The sequence below is a fragment of the Cyprinodon tularosa genome, unplaced genomic scaffold (assembly GCF_016077235.1).
Source record: "Cyprinodon tularosa strain WSP-4 unplaced genomic scaffold, ASM1607723v1 ctg2, whole genome shotgun sequence".
NCBI lineage: Eukaryota > Metazoa > Chordata > Actinopteri > Cyprinodontiformes > Cyprinodontidae > Cyprinodon > Cyprinodon tularosa.
In genome coordinates, this window is record NW_024038733.1 from 1787377 (window position 1) to 1806041 (window position 18665).

The 18665-nt window shown below is 35.5% G+C and overlaps 2 protein-coding genes across 2 annotated transcripts; one reads left to right on the forward strand and one right to left on the reverse strand.

The window, feature by feature from the left end:
- The first annotated feature begins 1406 nt into the window (after window positions 1-1406).
- LOC119783131 (cell division control protein 42 homolog) lies at window positions 1407-9635 on the forward strand. Its single transcript, XM_038284483.1, has 6 exons — window positions 1407-1496; window positions 6669-6773; window positions 6916-6988; window positions 7080-7189; window positions 8812-9009; window positions 9098-9635. Exons 2-6 carry the CDS (start codon window positions 6669-6671, stop codon window positions 9185-9187), a joined length of 576 nt encoding a protein of 191 aa, XP_038140411.1. The 5' UTR covers window positions 1407-1496; the 3' UTR covers window positions 9188-9635.
- Window positions 9636-12256: 2621 nt separating this feature from the next.
- Window positions 12257-16968, reverse strand: wnt4b (wingless-type MMTV integration site family, member 4b). The gene is made up of 9 exons (XM_038284216.1): window positions 16885-16968; window positions 15751-16008; window positions 15288-15441; window positions 15115-15199; window positions 14900-15031; window positions 13769-13911; window positions 13539-13679; window positions 13303-13465; window positions 12257-13213 (listed from the first exon to the last, which is right to left on the reverse strand). Exons 2-9 carry the CDS (start codon window positions 15840-15842, stop codon window positions 13044-13046), a joined length of 1080 nt encoding a protein of 359 aa, XP_038140144.1. The 5' UTR covers window positions 15843-16008; window positions 16885-16968; the 3' UTR covers window positions 12257-13043.
- Window positions 16969-18665: the final 1697 nt, after the last annotated feature.

Consider the following 18665-nt stretch of genomic DNA (forward strand, 5'->3'; position numbering starts at 1 on the left):
GTTTATGCCTCAGTCTGCCCTGCCTGTTTTAAATGCACTGTGCAATTCCAAACCTACCTGTTTTCTCTTGCAATTGTCAAGTTTATTTTGTATTTTCCCCCAAAGCAGATGTGTTTTAATTTATAACTGCACCTCTTTTCCTTTCAGAACCATGAAATTGCCGCTGAATTGCTAAGTAATTCAACTTAAATACCCTTGGGTCTATCTCAGATGGAGCTAGGCAAGCCCCCTTGCAAAAAAATATGTTAGGTATGTTCATCTCCATTGACTTTCAAGAGCGATAAATGCCACAATGTCGTTTGACAGAATTGTACCACACTCAAAGTCGGATTCAGCACGTTCAGGGCTTTTGGAGTGCCCTACCATCACTCTGAAGTGAAAACAGTAACTGTAAACAGGAATTATTATAATATTTATTAAAACTTAGATAAAACTCACTACTTTTACAGAGTTTGAGGGGCTTTAGTTCAGAAGTGCCACATCAGATTCAGTTCAGTTTATTTATATAGAGTCAATTCACAACACATGTCATCTCAAGGTACTGTACTTTATAGAGTCAATTCAACCAGATCATACAGTCAAATTGATTCAAGTTTTCTGTCTAAGGGAAACCAGTTGATTGCATCTACTTATTGACTCGAAGGCAATCCCTCACACTAAGCATGCTTGTAACGACAGTGGAGAGGAAAAACTGAATTTTAACAGGAAGAAACCTCCAGCAGAACCAGGATCAGTGTGAGGGGCCATCTGCTGAGGCCGACTGGGGTTCAAGGAGACAGAAGCATACATAGAAAAAGAGGATCTTGATAACCTTCGTTGAAAAGTATCTGGGCATATTCTTCTATCAGAAAAAAGAAAATAAAAGATATTAATTAGACGGTTAAAAAAAAAACCTGATTAGATAAATGTACATCATAACAAGTATCCAGAAAGGACAACAAAACACTCAACTATTAAAAAATAGAGACTAAGGTAACACCAGCCAAAAATTATCAAAACTAAAATGTATGTAAATGACCGAAACTACCCAGATCTGTGGTTATACCCTATATATAGTATATATGCCTTCTCATGTCTTCTCTATGATGCCAGAACTTAGTTCCTATCAGTTACCAATGCTGTTTTTATGTTCAGGTTCACCATTCAGTTGTTTGCATGTATTTGAAGAGCTATAGGGAGCCTATTCTATGAGGGATTCTAACTGTTGCACCGTTGCAAATATTGAACAAATAACATATGATTTAAGTCATAAAAACTCAACATTTCATTTTTTACACATTCCATAACTTGTAAATTAATCATTTTAAATAAAAACATCTAAAAATGTTAGTACATAAAAAAAATAACAATGCAGATAATACCCATGAATGTCCAGCAGGGGGCAGTGTATCAGTTCCTCTTCATTAAATCAATTGTGTGTGATTTGCGGCTGCGCACGAAGTAATTTTACTCTCAAACCCGGATGAAACCAACGCCTAACTTGTCGGTAGAAAACGGTAAGCTGAAGAAAATAATAAGATTAAAATAAATTAAGCTATTTATTGGTTAGTACACTCCGGGATTTGAAATAAAGAGCTAGCAGAAGGACAGAGTATTTGCACAGATAAAGCGTGTGAATATGTTTTTATCAGTAATTGAGTTTGTAAAACTACGCTGTGGTTTAGCCCTACATTGTGTTAATATACACTGTTTTTATACTTTTGTCACTTTGGATGAGTTATTACCTCTGTGTTGTGTTTTTTTTTTAAATATACAATGTTCTACTTTTGTGGTTAAGTCAAAAGTAAGATAGTTATAAAGTTGTATTTTTATTTATTCTGTTTTTTAATCACTGTAACCATGGCTTCTGATGGTTATTAACTTCATCTTTTAATTTTTATGTGTTATTGATAATATGATATGTTTAGGCTTCGGTTTATAGCAAGTTTCACATCTTGGAGCTGTGCTCATTTAGCGGAAGTGATTGCAGTATCCGCTTCTAAATGACGCTGAGCTAATAAGCAGTGTTTCTGCTGTCTCCCCCTGCTTTTCAGCATCTTTGGTATGTAACTTATGCGGAAGCCGCAGTCTGACATTAAGTGGTATTTGTTGCCACATGCATTAACAAGCCGAGTCAGGCTGATAAGACTTTTTTTTCTTCCCTGCCTCTGATGGAGGAAGTATATCTTTCTGTTTGAGACAAAACTGATCAAGAAAACAGCTGATTAAAAGACGCGTGAATACTTCTGCAGTCAAAAGCGTTACAAGAAAACGTATTAGGAGTATTACGGTAGAGATGGGTACACTGAAGATGAAGGAAAAAGAAAACCCATCTACCTTTTTTAGAGTTTCATGTTTCTGTAGGATTATATTATAGGATTGAGACACTACATTTGAAAAAAAAAATATATTTAATTTTATTTATTTTATTACAGTGTGCTCTGTTAATCAGAGGCGTAGCCAGAAATTTTTATAAGGGTGGCCGGGCAATAACTAATGTACACTGAGGGGTGGCCGAAAGCGGATAGGCACCAGGATCTCACGGTTAATCTACAATTTTCTAACAGGAAAATTAAGGAGCAAAACATCCATATTTTCTAAATTAAGACAAAGTATATTTTCCTGCAGCCTTTGCTAACAATTCGATGCATATATTTGAACATCCTTCATTTCTAGATAAAAGGTATAGTGCATAAAACTTTCAGTTTTGAGTTCTGGGGCGTAAATCTTTTCCATTGTTATTACTTATCTACTTGTATCAATAAACATTCTGCATAAAATTTATATTTACAAGCACTAATTTCTGCAATAATTGATTATTTGATAAGTATGTATATATATATATATATATATTTATATATAGTTTATTAAAATTGTTATTTGTCTTTGATTTCACTGAAGACTCCCAGATGACTTGCAGAGACACATAATTTTCTCTTTACTCCAAATAACACAATATCTAGTTCTGAAAAGAGCATGAATTCTGTACTTATCATCTCTGATGTTAGTATATTGATGTGTATAATTAACCACAAAAAAAAAAAATCTTTAGAATATTCCACTTGAGAGTATTACTGCTGCAACCATCTGTATTAGAGGTGAAAAAATGGTAGGGGTGGCCACGGGATGGCTAATGATTGGCTACCCCTGGCCCCCCATCTAGTTCCGCCCCTGCTGTTAATGCTTAGACATACGCTGACTGGCCTCTTTATTAGGTAGAAATGTTGTCTACATGAACAGAAACTCAATCCATTCAGTCAGTTAGAGATGGTGAAGAGGACTTCCTGAAATTTTAAAGTTGTTGAAGCCAGACAGGCTGGACTGAGCCTTTCAACTGCTGAACGGTAAATGGAAAACATTTAATTTCTAGAGAAAAAGTTTGGGGATCATAAAAAAATGCTATCCTCCCTTCTGTACCAGCTGAGCATTGAATATACTCTGCAGCCTACCTTATTTTTGTTTCAGACCTTGTTTACCCCCTTATGACCATAGTATATTCTTTTGATGGATCATCCAGCCAGATCAGGCTTTAGATGGATTTCACAGTAATCCAATGGCACGAATAATCGGCAGATCTCAGTCTGATGAATCATGTTTGGGATGTGGTGAAAGGGAGGATTAACATATTGAGTTTTTTAACACCTTTTTAAAGCTTTAAGACCTAGACTGGTCCAATCCCATTCTTTGACTACGCACCTAATAATGTATATTTAACAAAGTTCCTGTTCTTAAAAATGTGCGATAGCCATTTGAAATATTTAGTTGTATTAACTAAAACTACAACAACATTTGTCAATAGCATTTTACAGTATAATAGTAATATCTACTATCAAAAATTACCAAAGTAAAGGCCACTAGAGCCGTTACATGATCTCAAGGCATGGCTGCTAAATGTGATAATGGATCGGCTAATGCATGTATTTCAGTTAATACAAGTAAAAAATGCAAAATTTCTTCAAAAATATTGGGTAGCTGATGTGTAAAAATGTAATATTTTTCATAAAATCAAGACACACTAGTTAACAGCTGCATTAAATGAGAAAAAAAACATATATTGCCCATGTCAACATTTTGTTTTAATGACATTGTTATTAATCTGCATGTCCTTCACTATTATTTCTGTACTCAGAAAGATGCCGCCACTCTTCTTCTTGAGTTTAGTGTCATGGTTATGAAAGTCTTAAGTGGTGTAAACCAATCTAACTGGCCAAATCTGGTTTTAGCAAGCAGAATATAAATGCACAGCACCTTCCGTATTGCACCCATTCCACATTTACACATTAATTTCATGTAATTTGCAGCTCAGAATTGTGCAAATTATGATAAAAGTTGCACCATTCTGATGTTTTTTACAGGTCATTGTATTTGATATTTTAAGTATGTAGATTAGAAATTATAAATGGTTACATTTTAGTGAAATATGCTAAAATAGAAAAAAATATAGCATGGTACAGAACTGAGCAGATGTCTGTAAACTTTCTTACTTATTTTGCAAATATGCTCCCAAACAGTTTTAATATAAACAATTGGTATGTAATATCAAAATATGGATTTGTCCTGATAATATTTCTAATCTGGGGTAAAATGGTTAAAAAAAGAGATGAGTGTGAAAAAAGTTTGTTTCCACTTTTTATTTCCTTAAAGATTGGGAGCGTATTGATTGATTGTATCCAGGTGATGTGTAAGGCTCCACCATATCAGGAAAAAATGTAATGCAATAGTGATATATGGCACTCACTAACATTACAGTTCACTTTGTTCCACAGCTCTGATTATTTGTTTTATCCTTTAAAATGCATCATCACAGCCTTAAAAAGCTAACTGCACTTACAGTTGACCTGCAGAAGTAGGAAGTTCCTGAGTTTTTTTTATTGTAATTCTGATACCCTTCTGAAATAACTCAAAATTGGTTCAATGACTTTTAAATTTCTGCACAATCACAGGAAATCATGCAGTGTGCAACAAATGATTATTAGGGATAACAAAATGAAAACTCATCAAATAGCAAGCATATATAAGGAAAATACTATCTAGTTGTTGTCATCTTAGTGACAAGGATTTTTTGCAACAATAATGTAGTTTAAGATTTTTAATGATAAAAAGAAAATTTCCAACTTTTGGCTTTCTGATACTAAATCATCAAACAGGCATAAATTATTCCTACTTAAATAAAGATATAACTTTAATCACACTTTAAGTAGTTCTCCATGATTTGTATTTTGTACAACCTGTTAATGCAGTAAGAATATATTTCTGACATATTGTTTATGTCTACTTAAGGAAATATTACCACTATTTTTTTCTTGTTTTGTGAGATTAATTTGAACATTACTGTTGGAAAACAGATTATAAAACTCCCATATATTAAGGATAGAGTGTAGGGAGAAATATTTATGTATCAAAAACTTTGCAGGCTCATTTATAACATTGATTAGTCTTTAATCTATTCACATTCAATACTGCGATTTTTAATATTTTTTTTTTACAATATATCCAATTTCACAGTTAACAAAGACATTAGTGAGCTTTTTATATTTGTAAATGTATTCACGCTCTAAAATATATTAATAAAACATCCATTCAAAAAGAAATATGCAGGAACTAGTCACTCTATACTGCTAAACTAATCCATTTGGAATAGCAGTAATTATTTAGATACTGGTGAAGTAAAGAGACAAGTGTAAAAAAAACTAACACTTTAATATGAAACTAGCAGCTAAGAGTAAAATGTCAAAGGAAATAAGCGTTCAAAGTGCAGTGACACTGCCTGTGAGCCATGATATCAAAACCAATAGTTTTTTACTTATAATTCTGAGTTTTTACCTTTGCTTATTTTGGGAGGAAAACGTTTGTTGGAGCGAAAAGGAAGTCCCTTTGGCCTGTCAGTTTGCACAGTGAAGTGGCTTAAACAGGCGAGGAGAACGTATTCTTGTGGGTCAGACACTCTTTCATTTTTTGAGGTTTGTGACCCCTGGTTCCAATAAATCCTCATATCTACGTCTGTCAGGCTAAGGAAACAGTTTTTGATCCTTACACTTCTGGTTCATAAACAACTCAAATTAAGGAAAATCATCTGTTCTTCATAATCCATTTTGTCAAAATGTTTGAAAGTAGTTATTTTCCTGAGGGGTCATGTCTATACTGCTTGGGGAGAAAAACATGTCAGGAAGAAAATGTTAAATTGTTAAAGTGAAATTTGAAAGCTTGTATCTGTAATTATTCACACTCACAGATGGTGGCGTCACAAGTGTACTCCGTTACCATTAGCTGATTAGATAGTAAATTTGCCTTCTGTGTATTTTAAATGTAGATGTAGATATCCGTTAAACATAGATTCCCAAGTTATGTTTCTTATAGGTGATTTATAGATCTCAGAACTGAACAGCACTACAAATAATTAGTACCAATAATTATAAAATTATACTAAGTGGATTTACGGAGGAAGCCTTGTTTTTTAAAGGTTAAGAACCACTTATTGAAATAAACCCAATGAAGAAACCCACAAATTACCCAGTTAATTTTAGAGGATCTTTCTGTAGTTGTTAATGTGCCCCCTGCTGTATTGAGGGTGTATGACCACATGAAGGCTATTATTAGCTTTATTAAAAACAGAGCTAATTGTGCTGTCTTTGTTACATTTTTCTTTCTTTTTTTTTTGTTTGCTGATGCTTTTCTGTGTTTCATTACAGATGCAGACTATAAAATGTGTAGTTGTTGGAGACGGTGCAGTTGGAAAAACCTGCTTACTTATCTCCTACACAACGAACAAGTTTCCCTCAGAATATGTGCCCACAGTAAGACGTTTTAACAATGACTCATCGTCTAAACTCACAGATTTAGAGCCACTATTTCTGTATATTTCTTCCTAGCTTATACTCATTAACTCTGTGCACGGCAATGTATTTACTCGACCCAATCCTCTTTTTATTCTTTAAGGTTTTTGACAATTATGCAGTCACAGTGATGATCGGAGGAGAGCCCTACACACTGGGCCTCTTTGACACAGCAGGTAATCATCTTAGGAAAGTTCTCATTCTGCAGAACTCCGCTGACTCAAACTAAAAGGACATTTTTTTTCTTGTTGCGTTTGATTCTCTCAGGTCAGGAGGATTACGACAGGCTGCGTCCTCTCAGCTACCCACAAACAGATGTTTTCCTCGTATGTTTCTCTGTCGTCTCCCCGTCATCTTTTGAAAACGTCAAAGAGAAGGTTGGTTTTTTTTAATAGTTATCTGAAAAGCTTTCAGTTAAACTCATTATACAACTGGGGAAACAGAAAGACATAATAGTAGATATTAAGAGTAAGAAAAAGCTTTATCCTTTAAGAAATATTTGCTAATTGTTGTTGTGACCAACTGGTGTTATGGTCATGTTTAATGACAAAAAAATGACCTGAACAGCTCCTAAAATGTGTAGCCTGCATGGTATTAGAGGGTTACTTTATGTTTTATTTTTCTTCAAACTAGATTTTTTTAATAGATGCTACTTTTGACTCTCAAACTGTGCAGAAAGGCCTCTGTTATCGTGCTGTTGAACTAAATTGACCTATATTTTTGTATCTAATGAACCTGTTTCAAATATGTGATTCCTGGAAGCATTAAGAACCCTTCAGTTGGTCCATAAATTCTCAGAGATGCAAAAAAAACAACGTTTACCCGCTAAACCACAGGACTAATTCTGAAACGGCCTGTGTTAGAATTGTTAACTGATGGATGTAACGGAAATTTACATTTTCTCTTTGTTTTCTATCCTTGTTCACAAGTTAACAAGCCATCATTAAAGGACACCAGTCGGTAGGGGGTGTCTCTTTAATCACTGTACATTTATAATACTTTACACACCCCTGTTAGCATCCCAGGCTTTTGTAAAAAAGAAAATAAGACCAAGACCATTTCAGATTTTTTTTAACCCTTATTGTGACCTGTAATATTCATTACATAATTGAAAAACCAAGCCTGATCTTTTTTTGCAGTCAAAAAAAAAATTTAAGTGGTTGCATAAGTGTGCACATCCTCAAGGTTATGTGATACAATACAGTGAGAAACAGACATTAGCAATAGGTTACAATCTGGAGTATTTTTAAAAGCTGTATATGTGTTCATGAGTATGTACTATCTTTAATGGTTAAATCTAAAACATTCTTATATAGTATCTGTCTTCCAGCAGATTATGGCTTGACTTTACAATATTTAGCTTCACTTTTTTGTTGTTGCAAAAGTTCTTCCAAATCTACCAGATGCATATTGCAGATGTGAAGGCATTTCTTGTGTCTGGCTTGTTTATTCCAGAACCGGAAAACAGGAAAGAAGTTGTGAAGATCCAAAAGCTTTTATCTTTCTCTCAATTAAATCTTTTTTTTTTGTTTCTCAAAAGAGTTTCTTGTGCTCAACAGTATATTTAAGATGGAGCTACATCATGTCTTCAGTCAGAGTTGCCATCACTATCACAATATGTGCATAACTGCGACTGCTTGATTTTACTATTTGGTAGGGTTTAACATTTCAAGTGTCAACTATTGACAGTGGGCTCTAAGTGGATCAAATCTGATAAATAGGAGCTGTTAGATATTTTTTCTGACATCTTACAGCCTTGATTTAAGCATGCAGTTCAGTCTGTGTTTTACCCTATTATTGCTTATTTTAATGTAGGTGATACACTTTATTTTCCCTAATGTTTATACTTAAAAAAAAGAACAAATAATTACAGATTATTCCTATTTTTTGTGCAGTGTTTTGTATTTTAATAATCCATGTATATGTATGTGTGTGTGTATAAATATATATATATATAAAGTAATCCAATCTCATTGTCTTTGCTTCTTTTTGTTCTCAGTGGGTTCCTGAGATTTCTCACCACTGTCCAAGTACACCTTTCCTGTTAGTGGGCACACAAGTAGACCTCAGGGATGACAGCAACACTGTTGAGAAGCTGGCTAAGAACAAACAGCGCCCCCTGAGCACCGAGAGCGGGGAGAAGCTGGCACGAGAGCTCAGGGCCGTCAAATACGTGGAGTGCTCTGCGCTCACACAGGTACTGCAGAAAAATGTTCACCATGTTATTAATATTTCAGCCACATCTTCGTTCATTTAATCTGATTTCCTCTTTCTGGTGAAAACAGCGAGGACTGAAGAACGTGTTTGATGAAGCCATACTCGCAGCTCTGGAACCTCCTGAGATCAAAACTAAGAGGAAATGTATTCTCCTATAAGAGAATACCAACAATGAGAGATACTTGTGATGTACGAAATCACAGGGAATATTCAAGAGCAACGTTGATGGTTATTTGGGAGAAAGAAAATAAGGACAAACCAAACGGGGTGGGAAGAATAGATTTCTTTTCTACCGCTCGCTCTCTGATTGTATCTCCTGAGTTAACCTTAAACGTGGCCTCCAACATGCAATATTTGTCCTTCACTGAAAGCTTTTAGAAACTACTGTATTCTGTCTATTCAGGTGTCCCCTCTCCTTTTCCCTTGATGCTTACTGTAATTATTCCATGCTGTGTTCTATTTGTTTAAGGAAATATTCGTTTTTGAAGAGCCCTTTGTTCTCATTGTGTTTTAAGTAGGAAAAAAGAAAAGAACAGAATGGTAAGACGTTTAAAGGGAGAACTGAAATATTCAGTGGTACTTTTTGTTTTTTATCTACCTTTATTGGTTTAACTGATAAAAACCAAAATAATTTACCATCTATTCAAACATCTCTGTGTACTTTCTTCAAAGCTAAATGCATTTTCAACTGGATTTACTTTTTTTTTTGTTTTTTTTCAATATCCATTGAATGAGCTGTTCCATGAAATCTTTTAGCCTTTTTGATTGTAAACTTGAATTCATTTTTTCCTAATTGATTTTTTTTCAATTGCTAGATGACCAATGATGATTGATTTGAGTAAAAAACAAGAATTGAGATGTAATATTTTTGATAAAATTTAAACTTGATATAAGAGGATGAAGTTTTTTTTAGAAATGTTCTGGGTGTAATTAATCAGAGGATATTTTTAATAAAATCCTTTTTTATCAAAAGTTAAAAAAATTAGCTGTGTGTGGGTTGTGGAATTATTGTTTAAATATAGAGCCCAGAGCTAAGTTGTCTCATGGTTGATTTTTAGGCACGAATGTCATGATTTATATTGGGATTTCATCAGTAGACCAAAACAAAAATGGCACATTGTTTTGAAGGAGAATTTAAAAAATTTGAAATGAGGCACATGATTGTCTCAACCCTTATCTGAGTCAGCAATATATAAAGACGCCTGGTGTATTCATAGCTTCAGGTCTTTTAGGGTATGCCCCCAGCAGCCTTGCACATCTAGACAAATTTTTTGATCATTCTGTACAGAAAATCTTAAGCTCCATTGGTTTTTGAGGATGTCAATTCTGGAGACCAGTGTTTTAAGTCCTACCAGGTGTTCTTAATTGGATTTTAGATATGAAATTCAACCATGCAAACTCTAGCACATGAATGTTCTCTGTACCGTTCTATTGTAGCTCTGAATGAATGTTAAGGGTAGCTGCCCTAAAGCAGGGGTCTCCAATCCTGGTCCTCAAGATCTAATGTCTTGCAGATTTGAAGTGTATCTTTTCTTCACTACATCTAATTCATATACCTCTTCAGAATGAAGTTGAAGTTTGGCAAAGGCCTGGATGGTAGATCTCGAGGACCAGGGTTGGAGACGCCTGACGTTAAATGTTCTGAGCCTCTGGTAGGTTATCTTTCAGCATCATCCTGCCATGTTCGGTGCCATTAAAACTGGTTTATCTAAAGTAGCAGACAGGTGGATATTCAGGATGTGGTGTCTAAATGTATAAATCACAGATAAATACATTATAGATAATCATCAAGGGAAAAAATAGAGATTCAAATAGTTATGAATATAACATTTCTTTTGAAAACCTCCTGTCCCCTTATACATGCATCCTTCCTTTGATGGTGCTGTAATCTTTGGTTAACATGACGGTTTTTATTTTTGGATCGGTTCTTAGGTCATAGTCAGTGCAGCTTGAATGACCGTTGTATTGCTGACGGTAAAGCCGCAATATTGCAAATAACTTGTCTTAAGAAAACATGTTACATTAAAATTTTAATTATAGGAGGTTTACAAATGTGAGCTAAATAGCTGCTTATCTTTGGATGAATTCCAACCATATATTGCAAGTTTTAATACCATAGGTGAAGTTAAAGAGTGATTTGAGGCGAGGAAAGGGTCAAACTTAGCTGTGCTGTTTTAGATGTCAGTTGTGTTTCAACTTTGCTTGAAAATAGTGTGGTTCTTATTTTAAAACTGGAGAAGTGATCCGAAGAAGGGGGCAAAAAGACCACATTCACTATAGCTTAATGTCACAACCACAGAAACAATCAAACAGAAATAGCAAACACGTTTGTGTTTCAGGTAAACTACTGTATTTGTTAGATGTCTTGGACAGATCTTATATGCAGGAGTTTACAGGAGGAATTTACATGATGATGATGTGTAAAACAATACAGATACCAAGATAAGTAAAAGCTCTTCCTGCTGCTTGAGGATGAATGACGGAAAGACCGATACACAGTTGTGTTCAAAATAATCCCAGGGTGTTTGGAAAAGCGTGTAAAACTTGGATTGATTTCACGGCAGCTTTTATTTCATTTAGTGCAAATCTATTGGAGGAAACTCTCCATTTCACTCAGAACAATGTTAGGAGAAATTTATCCAAATAGTTTTCTGTCAACAGAACCGAGGATAGTGGGGAAAAAGGAATATGAGGCCTTTCTAAAACAGCAGTTTTTTGAAATTTAGAAATAAAATCATGATAACCACAAGTTTGGGGTTTGAGGTTCTCTAACTGACATATATTTAATAAAGACACCATAATCACCTTATTAAATCCATGAAGAACCTTGGAGTTCTGGTCATCTAGTTTCATCTAGTCACTCTAGATCCCTACACCCATCTACCCCCTTCCTTTTTTAGGACTTGGTCACTCTGATTTCCTTCAATTCTTTGTTATTTTTTAAAGCTAGAAATGCTTGAAGATTGAGATTTCCTGTAAATCACTTGACTAATACTTGGATGTAAAGAGAAAATGATACTGAGTACTGCTACAAATCCACCAGCTTCCAACAAGAACAGGTATTCTAGCCTAGAATGATTGGACCTCATAAAACTGCAGCCTTTAGACCTTGAAAAAAAAAAGTTTTCATCCATTTATAAAGTGATGTTTAATTTATTGTGGTACACCCTAATTCCTTCATCCCATTTTCTTTTTTTTTTTTTTTACAATTTGACGTTTTTTAGGCTTCCATACAATATATAAGAGATAATACTCTTACTAATACCAGAAGTAGTCATTACTAAAAATTAATCACTACATGGAGGCGTAAACTATCCTCAGTTTAGCATTGGATGGTTGCCTCCATGAGGTCAGTTAATTTCTAATAAAGGACACCTCAAATGGCATTGTCATACTTATACTAGTGTCACTTACAAAAGAAATAAATATTAAAATATTTAGTCTTACTTTAATGTTTTATATACCATTAAAATCATAAGTTTTTTTTCAAGATGCTGCGAAGTGGGCTTGTGGCGTGTTGCCAAGGTAACGGCTCTGGCCATTACTTTGAACACAACTGCTAAAAAAATAAATAAAGCAGCAAACATAAATACAGAACACATTCAAAGATTTGCTAAGACATAAGCGTGACATGCTGTAGTGTTTCTGTTAGTTTCAGTTAATTTCAGCTTCAAAAGCTTTGTCAGGTGAGCGTTTAAGTTGTTGCTGTATGTGCATGCACGTCTGTGAATTTCTCCTTAACAATTTTAATTAGAGAATTGTTTTTGAAGAAAGATTCAATAATTCTCTTATTTTGTTTTTTGTTTTTTTGTTTTTTACTGTTGGTTGCTGAAGCTTTCCAATCAGATGTTAACCAGAAAGTGGATTATTGAAACAAAAAATGTATTTGGGAGGCATTTAATGTCATTTGGAGTGAAAGCTGTTGTATTTATTCTGCTTTGATTTCTACAGTGTCTCTCTGCTGGCTTCTTTGAAGTTCTCCATTGCACTCTGTCCAGTCTTGTTTAAGCCATTTCAAACTCTGCAGGTGTGAATGGTCACCGTGTTCTTGCACTGCTGGCAACGGACTGAGCAGCACCAAGAAAACTTGCAGGAGCAGCGCTGCACTACCTCAGCCCGGCCCGCTCTGTACCCAGGGCCGCAGCACACCAGCTCACAACCATCCGGTGCCAACCGGGACGTCCCTGAGGAGGGTTTAAAGTAATGGCAATGTCAGTTTGTAATCATATGTTCGAAAATTCTACAATTTTAACAGTTCTTCTTTTGGGTTTACCGTTACATCTCCTTCCAGCAGTACCAGGGATGCCGTTATCTGGGTCAAGGTGGCAGAAATCTGGAGAGGGTGCTAGATAGACAAGATCTCTGGCAGCGGGGGGTTTGACATAGGGGTCACGGGGGAGCAAAGCTGTCCTGGACCCAATACGAGTTAATCTGACCTAGAAGGATAAAGTTTTAGTGTAATCTTCCTGATATATAGTTAATAAATGAGCTGAAAGCATGTTTTGATACCTCTGTGGCTCCATCAAAGCGTTCCTTGAGCACAGCACCAACACGTCTGAATGGGGGCATGACCTTCCAACAGGTTTTTAACTCACAGGAGCCAGAGACACCATGACATTTACACTCTACTTGCATGTTGTGAAGAATAGCCTATGGATGAATTATAGGAAAAGATAAGTTTAACCTAAAGGTCCATGAGTTACAAAAAACCAAGTAAAATGAAGGTTACAAGTACAAACCTTTCGACCAGCCTCGTTGTTGTGAAGGTTCATGAGTGGGCGCCCTGCTGACAGCCCTTTGGCACGCTCAGGTTCATCCACAAAGGTTTGAGAGAAAGCCACACCATAGGACAGGTTGTCACTGCACCCTGACCACTGGAAGCCTGGAAGGTAAAAGATCCTAAATTATAAGCTTGGCAGCCTTATAAGTTTCATTTTAAGTTTTAGAAACGACTCATGAAAAATTAGAAAACCAATCTTTTTGAAAGAAGCAGCTAACCCTATTAAAGGTCAGGTGTATTGTGCATTGTGAAATCCTCACATTCCTTTTATGTTCTTTATGTCAGTGAATGGATGTATACTTTTATGTGACTTGCACTTAGACTACATTAAAAGAAAATAATGCATAGGTATATGCAAATTTTAGATATTAAAGTCTAAACATATGATGCACCGGATTTTGCAAAAAACATTTTATCGATATTGTGATTTATTTAGATTTTTTCTTTGCTTTAACCATAAACATGTAAATGTTTCACTCCAAGATTTAAATGTTTTATGTCGCTAAACGTTTTCTTGTCCAGAGTCTGTTGTCGCAATAGCTAGCTGAAACTCTCTTTGTCCTTCTGTGAGGCGGCACACCCTCTTAAAGCATATTACTCAAAGACTTGAAGTTAGAAAGTCAGTATCTTTTTCGTATTAAATGTTATGTGACCAAAACTGAATACCTCTGATTTAAAAATTGTGTTTCTTTAAGCTGCAGCTATATTGCAAATGCAATTAATTGCCCAGTCCTACTTTTCTGTTGTAGCTCTGCAGTATGTTTAAGGTTGTACCGAAAGGTGAACATCCTCTGAAATCTTTAGCACCTGCAGCCACTAACAGTATTTCATAAAGGATTGTCCAACATTTCGCTCCATAGTCTACATCTTCACAACAACTCCTACCAGCTTCCTGAAGACAACCATTCCCATGGTAGCATGATGCTGCCACCACTATGGTTTAAATTTTTTTTTTGACATTTCCTTCTTATTTTTATTTCCTATCAGGCCGGATTATTGTACACAAAACAATATAAAGTAACGACAACCTGCCCTGAAATGCACTATGTGACTCAAATTGGAGATTATTAGCAATGGAGATCAAGCTCACCTTCAGGGCTGACGCCTCGGACCTTCCTGTCGCAGCCACACCTCTCCAGCTCCCCACGGGTGCAGGCTCTTGTCACAGCCAATGCTACAGCTGCTGAAGATAGAGCATGCACAAAGGCTGCCTCACGAGTACCTGGATCCACAACAGCAGCACAAAAAAATTAATGTTTTAAACTTAGTAAGCCTGTGTTTCGGTATCATCTTTAGGGTATGCACCTTGGTTCATGACTCTTCCAAATACATTAATCCCACGTGGGGTGGTGGAGCAGTTCCATCGGCGATTCCTGAACTGATGTTGACACTGGGTGACAAAGTGTGTTTTCTGTCAGGTTCATCTGCTTTAAGCCGACTGATACATATTCTGAAGCCTATATGCTCCCTTGTATTACCTCTTCTATAACCATTTCTGCTGCTTTGCGTACGGACTCCATAACCTCCCCTCGCGCCCTGCACACCCCCACCTGTCCCGGGGTCAGCCCCCTCAGCCGTGCACATGGAGCTGCACCAGACACGGCCCTGGAGCGAGGCAGCCTTGCCAGGGAGCTGTAATGCAAAGGTGGTGAATGTCACTTTGTAATTCAAGACTGAGTTGCAAACACGGGGAAGATGCATATTCAAAAAGAAAATGAGGGTTTAAATGAGTGGGATACACAAAATAGTGAGGAGGTAGTCAGAGTGGACAAAGATGACTGCAGAGAGAGAGAAAAGAGGAAAGGTCACAAACAGAGAGAGACAAAGGAAAAAGAGGGAAGCTCCTGAAAGAGATTTAGAGACATGTCACCATCTTTTAAAAGTTATAGCATGACAAACAAACTCTTTCTTTTTCCTTCTCCCAGTGCACGCTAAACTTACAGCCAGTTGGTTGCCATGGTGGTGTGGGTGGTGCATAGCAGCAGCAGCAGGAGGAGTGGTGGAGTGAGAATGACAGGTGAGACAGTTGGCATCAGACTGTCTGTCTGTCAGTCTGTCTCCGTGCGTCAGGCTGGGTCCTTGGACAGAACTCTGTCCACCTCCACCGTGGAGTTTCTCTGTCGTAGCTGTGTGCAAATTGGTTTGTGGAAGAAATGGTTTATGGCTTTGGTCCCGAGTCAGAGGATGATCCCTGCATATCTGTTAATAAGGATAATAGATTTGGTTATTTTATTACTTAAGTCGACTAAATTAAGGTATTATTAATTATTATTTATGCATCTATTACATTCGTGTTGCTAGGTAACGAGCATTGTATGCTGCTACATTTCCAAATTAGATAAATAATGTACTTTTGCATCTATTAAAGAGGAGGCCCATCGAATGGTTGGAAACCAAGTTAAACACATATCTTTAGGGTGCAGAATGAACATCTAGGTGTTTAGCAGTTTATTTTTGTGTAAAAAAAAAAAAAAAAATATATATATATATATATATATATATATATATATATAATCAGAGAAAATTTCTTTCTGAAGAAGGCAACAATATGAAAAGTGTGTTAAACGCTAAATTACTTATGTCAAAAAGAAACTGACTCCAATTTTCTCATATAAATAAACAGCGAAAAGCATGAAAACCCAAAAAATTTCTCTTACAGAGAATGTTATTTTAAAAAGGACATTCCCTAAAAAGAATGAAAAAAGAATGAATATCAATATCTGACTGAGGAATAATGTGATATATAGATATAAATGTAAGAATTCCTAAAAATATTTCTAAATGATATACAATTTCTGCCACCAAAACTTTTACATACAGAAATCTAGTCAAAAAGCAAAAAAAAAAAAAAAAAAAAAAACTAAATAGATATAAACTAAAAAGATATAGAAAATAAATTTCTAAATTACAGTTGGTGCTGCTACAATTAGTTACATGTAGGTCAAAATACTGTGAATAAAACAGAACATAAAAAGGCTTTTATATAAAACTGTTTTAAGAAGGCTGGCATAATCAAAAATGAAGATAATGTTCATCCAAAGTTTCTTTTTTGATTTCTAAAATGTGCTTACTTACAAGGTTTTTCCAGAAACGGCAAACTCATCCATTGAAAACACAAAATATGTCCATGTCCCAGATTAAGTTTAAAAAAAAATTTTTATGCACCACCAATAAAGGGGGGAAAAAAGACTTATGTCCACAGGTTTGTTGAAGAGTAAAGGCAGATGTTTCTTCTCAAATTGTTAAAACGATGAAAAATGCTATTCATGTGGTTTGTTTTCTATGTTGTCCTCTGCAAATAAATGTGTCCATGGTTAGTTGAGACGGCAGTGATGTGTGAGAGCAAAGGAGATGGGAGTGATTGGTTATAAAGGAGAAAGACATTAAGGGTGGGAGAGGGAGGGCGGCGTGATCCGGGGTGTGGACTGATGCTGACGCACAGAGGAGGGGGCAAATTTTGAAAAGGATGATAATTATAAAAGTAAAGTAAAGATTTCTACTTGCATGTCATTAGACACTGAATTAGGCTATAATTTTATAGTAAAATAACTAAATCCAACCAAAGCAGGATTACTTACCAAATTATGCATGAATTTGTTATCAGAGTTTCTGATCCACAGATATATTTACTGACCTGTTTGAGTTTTAATAATAGTTTCTCACAAAATCCACTGATCAGTATTTTGTTGATTTCATACGGTGTATATCGCCATGTGAGAACATGTCTTACCTAATGTTTAATTTTCCCAAAGTTTGTTGCTCATTTTACGAGTCCCCCCCCCCCCTTCCTCTATGCCCCCCTCCACATTTGCCCCCTGGTTCCTCTTCTCTCCCACTCCCCATATTGTCTTAGAAGAAGGGGTGACATTTAGACAAGGGGAAGAAAACAGTACCGACAAATATTGGAACTAAGGCAAATAAATCACAAGATAGTAAGGAGCGACAGCGTAAGGAGAGGGCAGATAGTCACAGTGGGAGTGGAGAAAGTGATAAAAATAAAGTGAGTTTGTCGCTAATATGTTTGAGCATAAAACATCTTGGTGGAATAATAATTTTCATTTGTCTCTTATCCTATAACACAACATGTTAGTAGCTTTTTATTTTTGCAAACATGTAAAGCTCAGTAGTCATTATAGCTGCGCTTGCTTAAAATTTATGCAGTCGTTTCCCTTCCGTCTGCCTCGGCCTGTTTGTACAGACTGGGGTGTTCATAAATAAGGAGGTAATAAAACAGATGCTTCTGATGACAGAATAATTCTCACAGGATGTTGTTTATATCGCTGGGATTTAGAAGTTTCTCTGCTTCTGTTTGAAAAAGAAAATCCAGTTTTATGGCATTTTATGACATTATAAGGCTTTTTAATACCTTTTTTTAACAATAGCTTTAAATTTTTATATTCTGTTTTTTTCTGTTGTGTTCAACAACAAATAACCACAGAAATCAGTTGCAGAAATTCAGATTTATTATGTTTTTGCTTTATTTGTCAAATTCAAATATGTAGTTTAGGTAATAAGGTACACTGTAAAAAAATGAAATCTAAATCAGTATTTCTTTCTTAAAATCACCGTTTTATTTCTTGAATTGAGGATGTAAGTGAGACATTTTACCAATGAACAAGACAATTTACATTTTAAACAATAAAAAACAACTCGATTGTCTTATTTCAAGCGGATATTATATAATTATCTCTTATTTTTAGAGTTAAAATACTCATTCCATTGACAAATCATCTTATTTACATACTTAAATTAAGGGGAAATACATTGAATTTGCTTTTGAAGTGTAACCTTAGAAAATAAAATGAATTTTTCAATTTCAAGATTTAACAGTTACAAAATTAAGATTGAAATTCAGA

Coding starts and splice junctions, on each gene's coding strand:
- LOC119783131 (XM_038284483.1), top strand. CDS start 6,669: ATGCAGACTATAAAATGTGTAGTTGTTGGAGACGGTGCAGTTGGAAAA. Junction 6,989..7,079: donor GGGCCTCTTTGACACAGCAG/GTAATCATCTTA, acceptor TGATTCTCTCAG/GTCAGGAGGATTACGACAGG. Junction 9,010..9,097: donor AGTGCTCTGCGCTCACACAG/GTACTGCAGAAA, acceptor TGGTGAAAACAG/CGAGGACTGAAGAACGTGTT.
- wnt4b (XM_038284216.1), bottom strand. CDS start 15,842: ATGCCAACTGTCTCACCTGTCATTCTCACTCCACCACTCCTCCTGCTG. Junction 13,680..13,768: donor ACAACGAGGCTGGTCGAAAG/GTTTGTACTTGT, acceptor ATTCATCCATAG/GCTATTCTTCACAACATGCA. Junction 13,466..13,538: donor GCTTTGATGGAGCCACAGAG/GTATCAAAACAT, acceptor TTATCCTTCTAG/GTCAGATTAACTCGTATTGG.